This window comes from Egretta garzetta, unplaced genomic scaffold, assembly GCF_000687185.1.
Source record: "Egretta garzetta isolate BGI_Z169 unplaced genomic scaffold, ASM68718v1 scaffold14, whole genome shotgun sequence".
Taxonomy (NCBI): domain Eukaryota; kingdom Metazoa; phylum Chordata; class Aves; order Pelecaniformes; family Ardeidae; genus Egretta; species Egretta garzetta.
The window spans coordinates 6,115,794-6,135,637 of NW_009259588.1; the positions used below are offsets into that span (position 1 = coordinate 6,115,794).

General features: G+C 37.1%; 1 protein-coding gene across 1 annotated transcript in view; it reads right to left on the bottom strand.

The window, feature by feature from the left end:
* The window catches only part of DTNBP1 (dystrobrevin binding protein 1), a 70,363-nt gene that overhangs the window by 19,220 nt on the left and 31,299 nt on the right, over positions 1-19,844 (bottom strand). The window contains exon 7 of the mRNA XM_009637945.2: positions 19,346-19,368. Coding sequence (XP_009636240.2) covers positions 19,346-19,368 — 23 coding nt within the window. The remainder of the gene's footprint in view (positions 1-19,345; positions 19,369-19,844) is intronic.

Consider the following 19,844-nt stretch of genomic DNA (forward strand, 5'->3'; position numbering starts at 1 on the left):
CGAAATGACCTGTCCTGGGGCTTGGCTAACAACAGACCTTTGGAACATGAAGAACATCGTGACTGTGAGGTCCTCCAAGGCAAACACACCAGGGGCAGCATCTGGTACATGCATCACCCTCAATATCAGTTCCTGAATATACTAGAAATGATGAACGAGGCTTGATGTGGGAGTGGTAATCACCCAAAAAATCCTGTGGGGGGATTCCTGTTCTGTTGATACAAGTATTTTCTTTCCAGGATGGAATGAATGATATACCAAGAGGGTGTTCAGCAAGTGTTGAACTTCAACCTACTGTGGTTCTCTTACAAACTATCAAATCTGTTCATAATAGTGACTATCCAAGCCCAATGAGAACTGAAGCATGCACAAGGAATCAAAGTAACGTCATTATTACCATATCATGCTCTACAAAACTGTAAATGTTTGGTAAAAAGCCTCCAGTTTTGAAACACGCTTGCTGATATTATTCCTTTTAAACTATTTTTCGTGTGTGCCTTATTTATTAAACAAGTTCCCTTGACAATACATGTGTTTATATACACAGTAAATACAGTATCAACATCAAGTGGCTGCATCACATGGAGATGAAACTAACCATAAGGTGCTGAAATTTTGGTCCAGAAGGAAGAAAAAAAGCACTAAGACTTGATAATACATCAAAACTATATTTTCAAAATAAAATTGGTAAATTTGGTGTATTATTCAAGAAAGCAGTAAGTTCTTCACAACTAACCATAAATATTTATAAGACTATAGATTTTCATGTAGCATTAATTAGTTCCTTTCTTTCACTCACAAATCCAATCTGTCAGGTTCCCTGTAAAATGCTAGTTTGTCTATATATATTCAGAACAAGGTATTTCTAAAAACGTTAATCTGGTTTAAATAAAAAATATGTGCATATATATTTCATGAGTATATTTTAATTAATTTTATGTATTAAAATATCTATACAGATGCAAAACCCTTAAGTCAATTTTAAGATAGATATTTAAGTGCACACTTAAGTACAAATGCATTGTACTCAAAATGTATTACAAATAATTTCACATATGAACACCATAAGTATTAGAGGGCTAGAATGAATTGCATTTTGCTGAAGTAGCAGTTTCCACTTACCATTCAAAATAGGTCAGAAATTATATACTTGCACCCTGCTATTATAATCCATTTTTTGAAGTGAAAACTGTAATCATATCAGCAGCTATTAAAGACTGATGGCCTGCTTTTTGTAACACTAGTTTAATGCTTTCTAAACAGTAAATTGAATGATACTCAGCCTGGGGGTGGGCGGGTGGGAGTAGCTGAAATCAGAAAAAAGCCCGAGAGAGACTGCATTGTATAAGCCTGCATGTATACTAATTTATTTAGAAATTAAAACGAGACATCCTATTCTTAAACCTACACATGAATTTACAGTGAACCAGCACGTAATAATATAGGTCACATCTGATGATTCCCTGTCTGGAAATACCTCCTGTGATCAGATCAGGAGATTTCTGCTCACATTTAAAGTGAGACTTCAATGTAGGGCATTTCACATTTAATTTTGTTTTAAATATTCTTCAGAAGTCCTTCACTTTTATTCACCTATAGGAACAGATTTGACAGATTTGAGAGAAAGGCAGCAGTCAACTAGTCAAAAAAGCAGTATTGTAAGCATAATATACATCCACTGAGTCACTGAGGTTATATAAACTGATACAGCAAATTAATACTGCTCCTTCCCTGCCTCCCAAAATACCAGCTACTCAGTCATTACAAATGATACCTTTGTTTCAATGCTAGGAGAAGAAAAAAAAAAACAAACAAAACAAAAAACCCAAAAAAACCCAAAACAACCATCGGAGCCCAGAAACTGAGCTACCTTCTCTTTCAAGAAGAGATCTGGAGGTCAGAGCTGAGGCTTATCACGTATGGCAGCGCACAGACGTGCCATTTGCACTTTCACTGCCCCTGCTGCACTCATCCTGAAGATGAATGCAAACCTCAGATTTTTCAGATAACTCCAAGATTTCTGTAAAGAGATGAAATAGGAAGTCCTGCAGTACATCACTTTCTCAGGTGTTATGCAGACTGGATTGCACCGACCCAAGAGGTAACAGTACAGAAGAACAATATGAAGTAGCAGAAGTATAAAAAAATAAGAGCTAGGCTAAGAAGTAGTAATGAAAAAATACTTCTCTAGGTATACACGCTTTCTTGACTTGCAGAATTTAACAATGTCGGTATGAACTTGGAGCCTCCTGAAGTGTAAGACTCCTGAGAGAAACAAAATACTTGTCCAACAGAGTCTTAAAAAAGTCACAGCGCAAAGAATTCTTAAAATAGAAGCTTGCAAAGCGCATTATATTGTCAGAGCAAATCTGTCTCCATCCCGCTAGAGATGCTAGCTCGGTGATCCGCATATAACTCCACCCATCTTTTAAGGCAAAAATTGTCCTAGTACCACTGCTTGTGGGCTTTAATGCAAAGTTCTGGCAATTGCCCAAGACTCTGGAAGGGAGGGCACACAGCTTTGTAAATTTTCTTTTTAGGTCATGACATAAGAGATCACACTGATGTCCACTAATGCTCCATTTACAAATGCAGAGGGAAGTCAGCAACTCATACTTACAGAAAAAAGGAAGGCACTTCTAAAAACAATGCTACATTGTACAGAAATTTCACATTTACCAAGTTATCTAAGGTTTTCCACAGAGCTCAGTAAAACACAAAACTAAGAAAATATCACATACCATGTAGAACTGAAAACTGAGGGTAAAACAGCATATTTTTGTTCATGGCAAATAGGCATTCCTAGCAAACAGAGATGTTTTTTAAATGGAACTTTTAATTTTTGCCAAGGAAATGAAAAAAATCAAACATATTTTTATTAAATTTTATCCTGTCCCATATGCTTAGAATGCAAAAGGGCATGTTCATCACAGAAACGACCAGATTGAGTTAGAGGTCAGAGCATTTTAAAGTCAGTAAGTGGTATCTGGAGCTTTTGTCATCTGTGAAGGAATCCAAATTGGGTTTGGGACTTGGGCTGTGGTTAAGTCTTCTGGCAATGATAAAATCAAAAAGCTCTCCCACATTTTTCTCAGACTTGTCCTTTTGAACAAAGTTAATGGTTATATACAATCTTGTGGCTTTATACGGAACTCTTTACAGTAGCCTTTGCCAGCAGCCAGATGCCATATTGCCTTCTATATCAAAATAGCAACTAAGAATGACGGGTAAGGACATCACTGGAACAGGGATCCAATTAACAGAAGATGGCAAAATTGACATTTATATAACAAAGTTTCAGGTTAGTCATCAGTGACTAAATTTATACCACAGAGCTATTAATTCTCACCCTCTGTAGACAGAAGAGCAGCAGTTTCCAAGAAACTCACAAACCCAACAGTTTATGACAAACTTTTCTGCCCAACAAATTTCAATAGAAGTTGTTCAAATACTCATGTTCCTCCTCCCCAGTAATTTGATGACTGGGGTAAGTCAGAAAACAACTGACGCTAGACAAAATACAAGACTGAACAGTATCACAACATAGGCAGACAGTATTTTCAGTGCTTATGGGATTTAAGAAAGCCTCTTTGCTGAATTAATACTAGAACAGTTTAACACAATTAACAATTAGCTGGAAGCATACTAATTACTACAAAACAAAATCCCCAAACCACCCCACCCCAACACACACTGGCCTTTCAGAAATTTTTCTCTTTTTCTTGATGCTAATTCCTTCAACATGTTTACATGTAGAAGTCTCCTTTCCCCACCCACCCCCCATCAAGCAAGTACCAAGCTCTCCTAGCATCATGTGAAATAAGCTCTCATAACTCAAATCGTTCCTCTAACACCTCTTCTCATTTGCAGCTGTCCACTGGAAATCTCATGATTGATCCATCCCTGGATGTTATTTACCCTGTTCACAGTTGAATTAATCTCAGTAGTTCATTTCTCAAGTGTGACTTTATGACAGAGATTGTTTTCCTCCTAAATCATTTTTGCTCAATAACCTGTCACTTGCAGAACTTTTTGGCTTGCTATTAACTACCATAGGACAAAAATCTATAAAATTATTATTTTCTGCATGTTTTCCTGCTGTTAGGATCACCTGTTCTCAACACTTAACCTTCATACTTGTGCTGCTGCCTGAACAGAATACAGAATATCCAAGTTAAAACTGAATTAGATCTAAGTAAGTATTTCTCAAAGGTTAATATTAAAGAGTCACATATATAATGTGTATCTTACCTAAGCATAAGAATCATAAAGAATGCTTTGCTTACAGAAGCATACTGGACTGTTTCTTTCATTCAAAAAGCAGCAGTATACATCTTAAAACTGCCATAGTACTCTCAATGTCAATTCAAGAAGCAACTATTTTTAAAGTATCTTAAAATGAAAATGTCTTCTTATTATGATTATCTCCTCAGTTGAAATCTTGAGCTTTCAAGGACTGCAAAGAGGACTATACAGTAGGAATACTTGCTTTTCTGAAATTCATTCATGATGTTTTTAATCATGCATTAAAAATTTTAGACATTGTCTTGCATTTTACAACTTTCCTTCTAAAATAATTGGATTTCTTTTGTCCCAGAAATCCTCAAAGTTTCCAAATTTCCATGAGATACGACTTAAAATGTATTCTTTCTTTGGTCTGTGTTAGATAAAACCTTTTCTGTTTTGTCTTTTGTTATAGAGTTAGTCCACAATTCTTCCATACACCAAATTCATTTTCGCCTCATGAATTTTAAGACAATTAGACTGAATAATCACTAATATGCAGGAGAAGTCTTCAGCGGTACAAAAGCACCCTGGACTCTGCCTAGGGACAGAGAAGTACCTCTGCCAGACTTCTTCCCACCCTGTAACTAGCGGAAATTTTCATGCCAGTTGTGATTCCCCAAATGTGCTGAAATTCAAGGGCTCAGCTTTCTACTCCGTCAGCTTTCCTACAGCTTTGCACCCAAAACATGTCTGGGTCTAATCAGAACCAGATACCAAGTGACTGGTAGGCAGCACAACCCTCTAAACATGTACCAACAAGCAAAAAGGGAGAACGGCAACGTCACCCAAATCCCCAACGTGGACAGACTTCCTCCAGACCCATAGGTGTGTGGAGACAGAAGCTGAAGCTGCAGGCCCTTCCCTGAGGCCCTTCCTCTCCAGCAAGTGCCAGAAGCTACCCTGCACACCAGACTAATGGCACGGGCAACTAACGAGTGCTCTTTCAAACAAAGGGAAAAAGCTCACCCTTCTGATTCCACTGTATGGTTAAACAGACTTTAAAAATATTACATTACACCTGTGATTAAGGCTTGGGGCAGTTGAGTCCGCAAAACCGCAGTTCCCAAATCAGTGGACCACAAAACCTGAGCTTATCAAGCACCACCAGAGCCATCTCCTACCTGGGAGATACCTGAAAACCACCCGATGTGTTTATAGTTTTCTTCTCCCGTGACGCATGGGTTTTTCACTCCGATATTTGATAACCAGAGAAGAGATATCAAGTCTATGAGCATTTAAGATTATGATCCAAATTAAAACCCTCCTGAGCCAATGGAAACGCTGGTGCGCGAGGCCTGGAGCAATTACATAATCATCTAATTAAGCCAGAAACTCATTCCTATAAATGGCACCATTTCTGTTTGATTTAAAATGAGACACAGCCAACTACATTTTGATCAAGTCTCATTTATGTAATGTCAAAATAGCATTAGCTGGCTTCTACATAAAAGGAAAAAAGGGCTGAGTGACGTCTCGCAAGATTATTATTTCATCTTAATCCACGGAGTACCCCAAGTGATCAAAAATGAAGCAATGAGTTCAGTTAGTCAAAACTGCCTCTTGACCGCTTTCGGCCTTAACTCATACGCTCTATTAAAAATATGCAATTTAGAAATACTACATACATACAAAAATGTTTCACTGACTTATTTTAAAATAGCTCATTTTTAAGTGTTTCATTACATTAACCATTCAAAGGCACCTTTCAAAAGAATATTTTTTCACCTGTTCCGTAAAAACAAATAAATCAAGAAAAAGGGATGCCACACTAGCTACCATATTGAAGAATTATGATTGGGCTTTTTCAGCTCTAATGCCTTCATACAATTTAACATGGCATACATAACACTTGTAAAGAAAATGGGCAGAGTTGTTACCAGAATATCCACATTTTTGTTCCATTTACTGACCAGGAAGCAGAGAAACATTCTGAATTCTTACATGCTCACATGCACACCTCGGCCATCCGCCCTTCCCATCTGCATCATTAAAAGCTGAGCAGAACAAGTAGTTTAGTAACACGCTGCTGTGAAAGGTGGGACAGAGATTTATGTATGGACATGCTGTAAAGAAGGAATAAATTATTTTTACTGCAGCTTTTTAAACAATTCTACTGTGCCTGAACACTGTAAGGACGAGAACAGTATCATATTTATAGTACCACTATAGAAAGAAATAGTGCCATGTGAAGAAATTTTATAAAAAGCATATTATCTATTATTGTACACTTATTTAGCTACAAATCAAACTGATGAAATGTCTGCACTTACATTTACATTTCTAATATATAACAAAACAAAAGAAGCATGCCAAAAGAAGGAAAGCTGTCATTACAAAACTGTTCAAAAATTCATTTGCACGAAGATGCATCCACAGGCCACAAGAACCTACAGCATTTGGTCTTTCAGCACCCCATACATCTATCTTGGTAGTGAGAAGCAATCTTTTAAGAAGGTAGACGAGTATTTCTTAATTTCTCATTAACCCCAGCCTACATAGATGGTGAGCAAACAGATTATCATAAAAATGTAACAAGCCACCTTTAGTTTTGCATTACTTTTTTTTCTGTCACCAAGCTATAGAAGAAAATGTAATTTAAAAAAACCCATTATAATAATCTTGGTCACCACAGAGGTGCTAACCTTTCCAATATTAATGTTGATACCAAAGCTTCTACTTACTGCTACCTCTTCCCAGCAGTAGTTGGAGGACTGATGTTGCTAAAGCTCACATTTCAGAAATATTCTTCAATTCCATATTCTAATCCTTAAAGATTCACAGCTGCGCCCCCAGTTCACCACACTTCCATTCCAATTTCAGGAAACAAGACAAAAAGACAACTTCTGTCCATAATGCACAAAGTTAAGACACAAGATGGATTATACCAGTAGTATATATATTGCTTGCAAGACTGACAATTTTGAATGCAGAAGTGGTCGCACCACATTTAGCAGAACAGAGGGTAAATTTTGCCATCCTTAAGTACACAGTTGCATGTTCTGTCTAGATTTATGGAAAACAACTATTTTGATAAAGGAAGTATTTCTAATCAATACAAATGCGAAGAGTTCTCCCATACCAGATGAACAAAATATTCAACTTTACTTTACATTGTTATTTAACATGAATATGAAATTTAGCAGTCAGAATTATAACTCATAGGTAGAGCCTCGATCAAGGCATGCTCCAACAGGTTACTAAAATAATATAATAGTTCAATTTACTCTTATCTTTTGGTCCCGGACGTTAACTGGGAAAAAAAAAAAAAAATCCACATGAATGGTAACAGAGAAAAGACTCTTTCAGTGTTATATAAAAGAACATAAAAAGAATCAGAGTAGAAATCCACATCTTATTTCTATTTCAATTAAAACACAGTTCTAAATACCATTAGTTATAAGTTAACAGCATAAAAATTTTATCAATTGCATTATTAAGAACATTGTTTTGTATGACATAGGGTGCTCATATTGATGTAAATAACACTAATTGCTTCATTTAGAAATATACATTTTCATCATCTATTATTTTATCTGAAGGAAACTAAGAACTGGCATGACTGCATCTATACTAATGAATTCACTGCTCTAATTTTTTAGATTCAGCTTTTATCTTCAGATAATAATTCTCTGTCTCCCCTCATCCTCTAATACCACCCCACCCTTGAATTTTAGCTAACAAGGGCTCTGTGTATTTGTATTCTTTCACTAATTCCGACTAGTATTACCTTGACAATAATGTAAAGCGACAGACAAAAGCAAAGCAATAAACAAAAGCTCTGACAAAATAGACACTAAGTCACTATTTCTTTCAAATTTGCCAAATCAAGTTGATGATTAACCTCCCATTTATAGCACACCCTTTACAAATCCGGCAATGGCGGCAACTGAGGAAATTAATTAAGCTAACTTTAATTTCATTTTGCATTTTACGCTAGCTTGGCAAATTAAGCTGACAAATAATAAAGATGATTAATAAAGTTCCACCTACATGAATTCTTCTGAGTATTGTCAGTGGCTCCCGGAGATGACATGGCAGTAAGAAATAAGCAAGTAAAAAGAAACCCAGTACTGGTCAAGTGAAAGCTCCAGTTACCAAGCAGCTCCACCGATGTGCATCTTCACTGATGCAGAACAAAGACGGATGCGAGAAGGCTGCTTTTGCAAAGCAGTAACACCGCGACTGCCAGTTTTCAACGGGTCACTCGCACACAGATGCATACACATGGATACTTCAACTCAGCGCCTTTCCAGAACCTGAACGCAAGCTTCCAGCAGCTGGGCTATACCAGAAATGCACGCATGTATTTGGGAAGGTACCACACGCTGCTAAATAAAGGGGTGCTAGAAAGACAGAAATCTTCCCAGCGGGTTATAATCCGATGACATGCAGTTACAGCGTGTGTTTATTTGGCAGGGAGCTGGAAGCGTTTGAAAATGGTCTAGAAGCACGGAAAAAGGTTCAGAAGGGTTCTGAATTCTTTTTTTATTAGGCAATGTTCTTATGGCTCTCCCCTCAAAGTATTTTGCCTTAGCATGGCTTCACTCAGATACCCCCCAAACCAGATGACATACTATTCTTACTTCACATATGAAATACTAAAAATCTTGGATGTGATTTTTAAATAAATTAGGAACAGTCGTCTTTACTGAAAACTGATTTTTTTGTATTACGTATCCAGACTACATTTTCATCAAAAATTTAAAAAATGGTTAAAAAAAAATTACAGAAACAGCATATGACCAAGAATCTCTGGTTATGGTGATGCTGCAGTTACACAACAGTGAATTTATGTTGCAGAAATTGTAAGGCGTTGCTCAGAATTTGGAACGCTGGCACGCGTTGCCTCTTCAGTTTAGGAGGGGTGTGCAGGGCTGCTGGAAACCATGATAGCCAGAACAATTCCTTTCTTTTACTTAAAAAGATCACACCTTAAAAAGCTCCTTGATGACCATTTTCAAAACACAGCGTACAAACAGAAGGGAATTATGTAACATATACTTCTCTAATAGTCATCATTAGAGGAAAAATTACCAAGAATGCATGGGCCAATGAAACTCGGTTTTATTTCACCGGTGAAAACGCCACCAAAAAATATCTACTGGAAAGATTAAAAGAATAATAATAATCGCGAGATAATCCCGCTTTCAGTCTGGACGTTGGTAATTAAAGGACGAATTGAAGTTAGAGCTGCAGACAAAAAGAGACTCTATTTTTTTCCACATCAATTATTTAAGCATTACAGACAATTAAAATATTACACCTTTAAAGGTTTTCTTTTCTACATAAACTGAGTATGACAGCACTTATGTTCCCATGAAATTTTCTCCTATTATCTACACAGTTCGCTATTCACGCTGGCAATAGCCACAGAAAAATCTCTATTGTTATGTGGGCCTCCTCCACTCCTTACAAACCCAGGGCTCTACAGGGCTGACTCCAGCACAGGGCCAACTTCTGCAGCCAACAGGAGCTGTACCTGCACATCCAAGAGCCATCATATTTTCAGCTGCAGTGGTGTCAAAATTGTTGTGATGCATCACACCTCCGAGAGGGCTTCTGACCTAGTGCAACACTAGAATGCAAAAAGAGTAGGACTCAAGGAAAAAGAGAAAGCCATGTAAACGCATCAATGTTAAAATTTGGCAGGAGAATAAACTTGTTCCCTCACAATACAAAGCAACATATGACAGCATGAGAAAGTGGAAGGGTGCCACATTAAAAAAATCACAAGTTTCTCTAAAAATACATGTAGATGAAGCAGAATTTTTTAAAAAAGAAAAAAGTGTTCCTACCTTCCACTCTCCCCCCGTCAGATAAGCATTAAATAATCTGATAAACACAAGGTTTTCAGAAGTGTCTGTAACATTAGCATTCTGTGGGTTATATTAACTCATTATCTGAACACTACTTTCAGATGACAACCATCATATAAAATCCTCAAATCTAGTTGAGTAAAGAGATTACATACAAACAGCACTATCAAATTTGTAACATACAAAGGTACGGTATAGCCAAAACACACAAAAACCAAAAAAGTAAAAAAAGAAGTGGCTTGGAGCGGAAGAAGTGACAAAACCAAAAACTAGCTTTGATCAGCACGGGCACACAACATTTGTTCCAAGGAAATTTGATTATCTACTTTGTTCATAAATAATCTGGTATCTCTATAGCATCCCTTTCTAAACTGTAGATTTCTTTTAGAAACTCAACTCCCTATTTACAGCTTTGAAAATTCTGACCCATTTCCAGTGTATATAACCACCTTAGAAATGGATGCCATTTTATGATTGACTAAGATCCACCCAAGCCTCTACTGACACTATCAAAGCAGCCCTGTTTTTCCCTCACCAGTTGAAAACTAATCAAAAATTGTCAGAGGGGAAATAGTTTCCCATCATATCAGATTACTAATCCAATTGACAGTGCAGCCCACCTTTTGGCAAAGCATAATGGGAAACAGTGTTCTGACGTAGTGATTCAAGATAAAATTGTAGAGAATTTTGTTTCTACAGTTTAAATACACTACCCCCCCCTTTTTCTCCCCCCTTTCCATTGAAATGGAAATTCTACTTCTTGTATAGAAAATACTGTCTGTCCTGAAGACTTAATACTTGCAGACATTAACCTGTAAAGTAACAAATTTATTTCCAGTCATCTGCAAAATAAACGCATAGATGAGATACCACCCATTGTAGTTTGCTTCACCCCAAACATAATACTTAATCCGGCAAATGTTTTGTTGTCTTGTCAATGACCGCTAATAAATTTTCAACTACGCCTAATGTTCAATAGAATAGTGTTGCCAACAGAAAAAAAGTGTCAGGCTTAGGGGGTCAGCAAGAGGCAAGCAATTGCTTTTCTGAGCTACCACATGCAGTCTCTGTTGAGACAGAAAATTGAAAACTTCCACTGCTCTTGGGTACGTATTCATATATAGAACAAGTTCTGGAAGCATGTCATTAAGTCTGATAACTCTGCCAAATAGAATCAGATGTGTGCAACTCAGCACCATCCACCTGTGGGCTACACACATGTACATTTGAAGGCTTTTACATCTCAGTGCTGGTGGTAACTGCCCCAATGTATAAAGATTCAATTATTTACTGGGGAGGATTGAAATCAGTGAAAGACCAAGAGTGAACCTTCCTTAAATTTCTCTATTTAAAAGGATTTAAAAAAAATGATCATTATTGTGTATTTTTTTAAAAGGCTTGACTTGAAGTCCATACCTATTTCAAGGAAGGCAAAAAAGAGGACAGAAGTTACAAGTAGCTAGATTCAGATCTAGAAACTTTTAAAACATGTCCTGAGAGTTAAACAGATGCGAGAGTCTGCAAACTTGCAAATGCAAAAAGCAAAATCAAAAGCAAAGTAGTTATAAGGATGCTTTATCACTTGTTTTTCTTCTCCATCTGTCTTATCCTATTACACTATAATGGAAGACTTAAGTAGTTAAACTTATTTGCCTTTCACTCAAGCTTTGTCTAGAAGTGCTGTTGTGGTTTAACCAAAGCCAGCAACTAAGCACTACACAGCCACTCGCTCACCCTCCCCGTGCCGGTGGGATAGGGGAGAGAATCAGAAGAGCAAAAGTAAGAAAATTCATGGGTTGAGATAAGAACAGTTTAATAATTTAAAGAAAGAAAGAAAGAAAGAAAGAAAGAATTGTAATGAAAAAGGAAAAGAGAGAGAGAGAGACAGACAGACAAATACTGGGAAAAAGTGATGCAACTGCTCACCACCCGCCAACTGATGCCCCACCAGTCCCTGAGCAGTGATTGCTGCTCCCTAGCCAATTCCCCCCAGTTTATATGCTGAGCATGACATCCTATGGTCTGGAATAGCCCTTTGGCCAGCTGGGGTCAGCTGTCTTGGCTGTGCCCTCTCCCAGCTTCTTGTGCACCTGGCAGAGCATTGGGAGCTGAAAAAGTCCTTGGCTGGTCTAAGCACTGCTCAGCAACAACTAAACCATCAGGGTGTTATCAACATTCTTCTCATACTAAATCCAAAACAAGCACTATGCCAGCTACCAGGAAAAAATTAGTGTTATCCCAGCTGAAACTAGGACAAGTGCCCAAGTCTCAAAGCTTTCCATTCTCAAGAGAATGGTTATCATATATCGGACTCTTGGTCAATTCTTGCCACAGAGAGTTTAGGACATCCAAAGTTGCAAGGTTCTCCTCCCACAGTCTGGATGGGAAAGAAGCTGGTAACACACATTAATAACTAGAAATCTATCAGAATATTTTCAGCTCATAGCAAAATAATGAGGAAAAAAATGAAACCGGAATATTGTTGCAATTTTAACTCCATCTTAGCTTTATTAAAACAGAATTAAACAATTGTTTCCCAACTGTTTTCTGACATGGCAAAATAGAATCATAGAATGTTTGGGGTTGAAAGGGACCTTCAGAGGCCATCTAGTCCAACCCCCCTGCAGTGAGCAGGGACATCTTTAACTGGATCAGGTTGCTCAGAGCCCCGTCCAACCTGGCCTTGAACGTTTCCAGGGATGGGGCCTCCACTACCTCTCTGGGCAACCCGTTCCAGTGTTTCACCACCCTCATTGTAAAGAATTTCTTCCTTATACCCAGTCTAAACCTACCCTGTTTTAGTTTAAAACCATTATCCCTTGCCCTGTCACAGCTGGCCCTACTAAAAAGATTGTCCCCATCTTTCCTACAGGCTCCCTTTAGGTACTGAAAGGCTGCAATCAGGTCTCCCCGCAGCCTTCTCTTCTCCAGGCTGAACAAGCCCAACTCCCTCAGCCTGTCCTCATAAGAGTTGTCTTCTTTTACATCTGTGCTAGAAGGTTTAAATATTGACGTTTCTGACCATGGCCACCTAAATAAATTCTAAAATAATCAGGAAGCACTCGTAGCAGAAGCATTGCCTACCTCCCACAGCATGTTTTGGAAGAGGCACCCAAACAACCAAAGACACCCTCCCTCCCCTATTTAAATGAGTCATTGAAATGCAAAATCACAAAATACAACATTAAATTAGAACTCTCATTATTAACCAACTTTGTTACGGACAGAATTTGTCAACAAAAAATTCTTCACAGTAATGAAACACCAGGGATGTTCCTCATGTGACAGGCTCTGGGGTAGTATATCTGGAAATGTTAAAGTAAATGAACTCCATGTAGCTGGTATGACTTTCTTCCACAATGTCATCTACTCGCACTCAGAAGAAACATACAGGATTGTGTGCTCAAAATTACTGAACTTCTAGAACAGCTACATCATTGAATGCATGAGCTTTGTCAACCGCAAGCTGTAAAGAGCTCCACTGCTTATTACCCATGCATCTGGAAGACAATTTGAAGATTAGGACAAAGTTGTTTATTTTGACAGCCATGAAAATACAGCATGATAAAAAGGATTCCTAGACTGGAAGAAAAAAAAATTCAGTTTGACACACTATTTGTTGAGGTGAGTAGATTTCACAAAAAGGAGAACAAAGGAATGGAGTCAGCAGATGACTCCAAATATCGTGTACTCTTAGAGAGGGGAACAGTGAAAGCCAGGAAATTGAAGTTTAGATACAAACATATTTAACCTACTGATAAAATGACTGGAAAACTGCCATTTCAACAGAAGTTGCATGCATGAAGAGGGATGACAAAAGATCTGCCTATCAAATGTGACCCAATGACTTAACCTAGAAGCGAAAAGCAAGAAAACACACCTCTTTACTTCACCAGCCTCCTTCTCAGGAAAGAGTACTTTGACAAAGCTTTTAGAACTTAGCAGGACTTGTTTGGGAGAGATCTCTGATGCAAAGGGCTGAAAACATATTTTGTTGGATTGTAAACAGAAGTGCTGAAAATGGTCATATGACCAGTTTCCCTGAGCTTGAATGAAACTAATCCTGTTAAAGCTTAGAAATATGCATGACTCAGTAGCCAAAGCCACATGCGTATCTGCCCTTACAAAGTCTCTGCCACCTTTCATTGTCCAAAAGCGCTGTGTTGCTGATTTCTAAATGGCCTGTATTGCTTTAGTTTTCTTTCCAGAAACAAATTCAAAACATTTCATCCTAAACTTTTTTTTTTAAAAAAAAAAATAGGGACTTTTAGAAGCAATTTTTAAATCTGTCATGTATACTGTTCCCATCTGGTCAAAGTCTGAAGTAAACTCAGCAGCATATGTTATTATCATTGTGCAATTCTACTACTTTTATAACGTTAATTTTTTTCCATTATCTACCTCACTGCTCTGCTTCACTCTTCCATCCTGTAAAGAGATTAACAGTATTCTGTAAATATTTACTACACAGTCCTGGCTGTGCTGGTACAGAAGAAATATTAACTTTTTTAAAAAAAAAATTGTTCCATGTGCCGAGCAGAATGAATGATTGGAATGATTTCAAATCTCAGTGCAGTCATGAATGCACTAGGTTTCAAGTATCAAGAGAACATAACCACTTATTTGCTATCTTATTTCTTGTTTCTCAGCTGTAAAAATGAAAATGATACACACCCTTTCTAAACCATGGAAGAGTACAATCCATCAAATACTAAAAACAGACACCCACACAAGTAAAATAAATTCTATTATTGCAAGAAATTGCCAAGATCCACAACAGAACATTTTCTTTTTAGCAGCTTTATAAGGCTCAGCCAGGACAGGAGAGCACAGAGCATAAGCCAGCTCCTGAAAGCGGTTCTCCGAACACTGGAATTGATGCAAATTATGAAGAAACTTGCAGGCCCCTTCATACAGCACACCTAATGTTTTCATCCGTAAATCGATCACCTTTGAGAGTTTTCCTCTCTGAAAGATAAATTACTAAAAAAATAAACTGGACAACCCTTGAGATGCTTTGTCCTAGTGCACACTCACACTTAGGGCACAGAAATGCCAGTGCTGTAGCAGTATCAACAGGGACACCGCAAGCTCACTCTCTGCCTTCTTCAGAGAGAGATGCTTAATATAAAGAAGCAGGAAAGCTTCTAACCTTCGCTTTCTCAGCATCACAGATTATTAAATAATATGTTATACTTACATTGTAATAGAAAACCCTTGAGGTTAGAAGAAAAGAGACTGGAGAGGTTTGTTTTGCCCCCATACACTATGGGTGCAGCAAATAACAAAGGAGAATGTCTGGCCCTGTAAATAGTCTTAAAGCAAAAGGAAGAAAAATAAAATCTATTTTTCATCATGAAAGAGACTACAATCTGTAATACAAATGTGAAAAAGGCAGGAACAAATTCTAAAACAGTATCTCCATTGACAAATACAAAAATAATTCACCATTTCTTAAAAAAGTATTACGTACTTATTTCATGCTACTTAAGATAGTAACATCAACAAGCAGAAGCGTCAGTGGATTCTCAACACTTTTCAACGCTGCGAACAGGTATATACGCAAAGTTTTGTTTGAGCCCCTTCTTGATGACACGTGGTATCCTCGAAGAATGTACTTAATACGTCAATGAATTACCATTTTGTACCTTAGTGCACACAGTAGGAAGATCTAAACAAAATCAGAAACAGTTCTGTTTCATGGTTATGTGAAAGTTGATTTTGTTTCATTATTAAAAAAAGTCTTTAGTAAATATTAGGTATACAAGGGCACTTTAAAACATTTATAAGGTTATATACATTTGAAGATGTCACAAATATACAGTGGTCCCATCCAGACTACACCTGTATATCTGGATCTATTTATATCTATACATACAGAAAAATCCAGGGAAGTAAAGTTTTAAAGCAGATCTGAGATACCTGTGAAGCTGCCCACCTGCTTCATAAGCCAGAGCTGCATTCTCATGGTCAGTGCCAATATACAATTAGTATTGTTTTGTATTCATTGTGAAATTGGTGGGATGCATCACTGAATTCAAGTTTCCAGTGCTGTGTTATTTTGACCAGCATATTCCAGTAAAACTTTCTTTGTCCTTAGTGCACATGAAAACTCAGCACTGGTGAATGGGAGAGCTACAGCTGGACACAGAAAAATGTGCATACAACTCTCTTTTCACCTCTTCTAGCAAACATATTTAAAGAATGCTTTTGTGGTACTTCAATTTCTGCAGATTCAGATAGAATAAACTTACATATTTATGAAATATATTTTTATGTAAGACATTTACCATCCTTAATCTGGAAGCCAATGCATTTTAGCATATGGGTATTCAAATTCACAAATAACAAGTTACTATTATGAAAACTGGCATTTCTGTTCTTTTCCATTAACAGACAATTTAATGTAGAATGGTTTCAACTGCACACGCACTGAAAGATGCAAGTGTATATAAAGGTACTTTAAACAGTTCTTTCCTGGCCCCTATGCTGGGTATTTTATGAACTGAATGTTTATGAACACGTTTCCCTCTGGACAGTTACGCAAGGTTGAATTAATTGAGGCTGTAGTCTATACTTGCAATATAGAATCATAGAATATAAAATGTAAAGAATCATCTACCCAACTACTTACTTAACATAATTCAGTTGGAACCAACCTTTCTTGAATACAGCAAACTAGAATTGTAAGGGAGAGAAGATCTTACCATAAAAGCTTTACATAATGGTACTAATATTTCCTCACCTCAACCTTAAAATGTGTTAGGTAACATACCACTAGAAGTATTTGCTTTTTCAATGACTCTGCCACACTGATAACTTAGACAGGCTTCCTGCTCTTGCTGCTGCCTTTTTCTTCTTCTGTGCCAGGATTTCTATGGCCATCTACTGAGTTATTTCAGCATGCTTCATCAACCAAAACTAAACCAAACCAAACCAAGCCAAATGACAGGTCATTTTCTGCACAAATCTAGTGAGCCTTGGAAGTAGCTTTGAAAGAAGGAGCCACCAGTTAGATTGGGCAAAGCTGCTGCAGAACTGAAACATCTGTCACTATGTAATCATGAATCCTTCATGAATCAGGAAGCTCTTACTCTCCCTGTTTCTAATCAGCTGATGAAATACATGCTTGATACTCAGAAATTGGCTGAAGGTCCAAAAGGCCGGAAGACGACTGATGGAAGCCAATCTAATGAATGCCTCTACTACACCACCCAGGTTAACAACAAAAATTCCGAGTAGCATCAGATCTGATGAAGAACACAAATTAGTAATCAAGAAACCATAAAAACATTTCCTCCAAGTGTGTATTTCCAACCACCCAGGACCTGCTTTTTAGTAGTTTTAATCTCAATTTCCTGGGAAAATGTCAGGCAAGACAGTGAAAGTTGTTGCCATATTTAAAATACGGTATCTACTATTTATTTTAAAGCATGTTGTTGTCAACTTATAGAAAGAATTTAGACTTGCTCGATATAACTATTCTTGAAAGTTTGTTAGCTATTACTCCTCTCTCTTCTACCAGGTACAAGCTTGTCTATCATTTTGTTGTATGAAAACCCACAAAAATTAGGCTGACTGATGTTTAATACCCATTTTTAAAGATCTGTCACTCTCTGCTTTTCCAGCCTTCCATAGCTTCTGCCAATTCTTTTGAATAATGTAGAATAAATTTGATCAGTTGGTTCAAAAATGTCCAACAGACCTAGAATATCTTCTAACCTGGTCTTTCCTTGTTATAGCACAAGTTCCTACTCCTTTCCCATTGATATTGGCTGCATTAGCCTCAGGCTGCAGTTGAACTTTGCAGTAAAGAAACATGCAAAGACTTTGGCTTTTTTCATGGCATCTGTTTGCAATTTCCCCTCTTTGTAGTAAACCAAAAACCTTCTCTTGGCTATCAAGACAAGCTTTGTGTACCCAAGACAAGCTTTTCATAACTAGTACTGGAAATCTGTATGCCTCTGTATCCATTACAGAACCAGTTACTTAGTTTGGTATAAACGTCAAGGTCAACACACAGCTAACACCATCCTCCTCCATGAAAATAACTGTCTTTGTAAAATACTTACTGTCAAATAAAGTTACAATCTTTATTGGAAAAACAAGGAGCCAAGAGAGAAATAACTTTGGAAACCATCCTCCTGGCTTTCAGAAACTCACTTAAAATGCCCAATCAATACAAACAACTTTTCATTAATTTCATTCAAACAATTTCACAATAATTTCATTTTCATAGGATTCACTATTCTCACAAGCATCAGGTACTATGAAGTAGCTGCCTTGCTTTGGAACAGAAAGTTTAGCATTATCCTTGGTTTTGTACTGAGCTAGTCTGTGTTGAAAGCTGTCAAATCAATCAAAAAAAGGGTTGTTATGGTAAGCTACAGATAAAGTGACATTTTACATGATCTGTGTTGCTTGTCTGTTAACGTTAGCTTTATTATTTTCCTTTTTTAGATAGTAATGAACTGAAAAGGCAAAGAGGAATGCAGTTGATAGAAATTTCCATCCCTTATTTCAAGAGACAATTAATTGACATAAGTCAATGTTCTTGACTTCATTCTCATAAATAAAGACTAGTCACAAAGCCACAGTCACACCTTATTCAAAGCAAAAGAGAATAGCAATTGTCAAGCTGATCAAATGTTAACATTACTAGGTAAAGTAAGCCTGAATTTAAGATTGTCTGAAAATGGTAATGTGTTCCATCTAGGCAACACAGACAAAGCAGTAATACATGACAGAGATTCTAGCCATTGCTTATTATTTAGGACAGATATTTGTATATATGAGTATATCCAACAAGCTGAGCTACAAAAATTGCATTTGTCTGATGTAACATACAACCGTGAAAATTTCCTAGAAATAGCTAGACAGAAGTCTCACAAGTAACAGCCCGTGACACGCGTCAAAAACACATTCAGGCTAGAAAAGACAGCAACTAGTTGAAGACAAAGCCCTTAGCTTTCAAAATTGAACACCAAGGGAAAGGCTTGAATTAGATACAGAATCTCTGAAACCTAGCTAAGACAACAGAACCATCTGTGTTCTTCCTACACTTATGACTCTCTCAAAGAAACCAGTAGCAACAACAGGTAAACTGAAAAATAAACAGCCTGCTGGGTCAACATAAAACATTATCAAATGTAGAGCTAGAACAGTTCTTCACTAGTTTCACTTAATACCAGACTACTGTAACTCTTGCAAATACTCAAGTAAAAAATGAAAAATAGATTTACCTTTGAAGCTTTCAAGTTCCTTCCTGTTGGGGGAAAGCAGAATTATGAAAAAAAAATATTAGAAATACTACATGTAGAACTACAGGAGATGTTTTACACAGTTTAAGACTTATTAAAAGATGAAAAAGAAAGAATTTGAGTATCATTGCTTATAAGGGTAATATTACTAAGACTGTTTATCTAAAGCAAACACTCTCAACCTGTTCAGAAATTAGGCTACTGCCTATTTATTAACATGTACAATTATAAACATATGACACATTTATATCTAGTCCCATAATTTCTAGATACAATGTTGCAAAAGTAATCAAGACTTCTTAAGGCTTTAGGTACTAAAACTTCCATTGCTTAGCAAAGCTTTGCCAATTTATGGCATAGTGAATAACAATTAGTGTTCCATTTTTATCAATGTTATTAAAAATCCTTTTGGCAACAGTGAAGGAGAAAAATTTGACAATACCACTCACTCAGTTACAACACACTTTAAAGGCAACAAGGG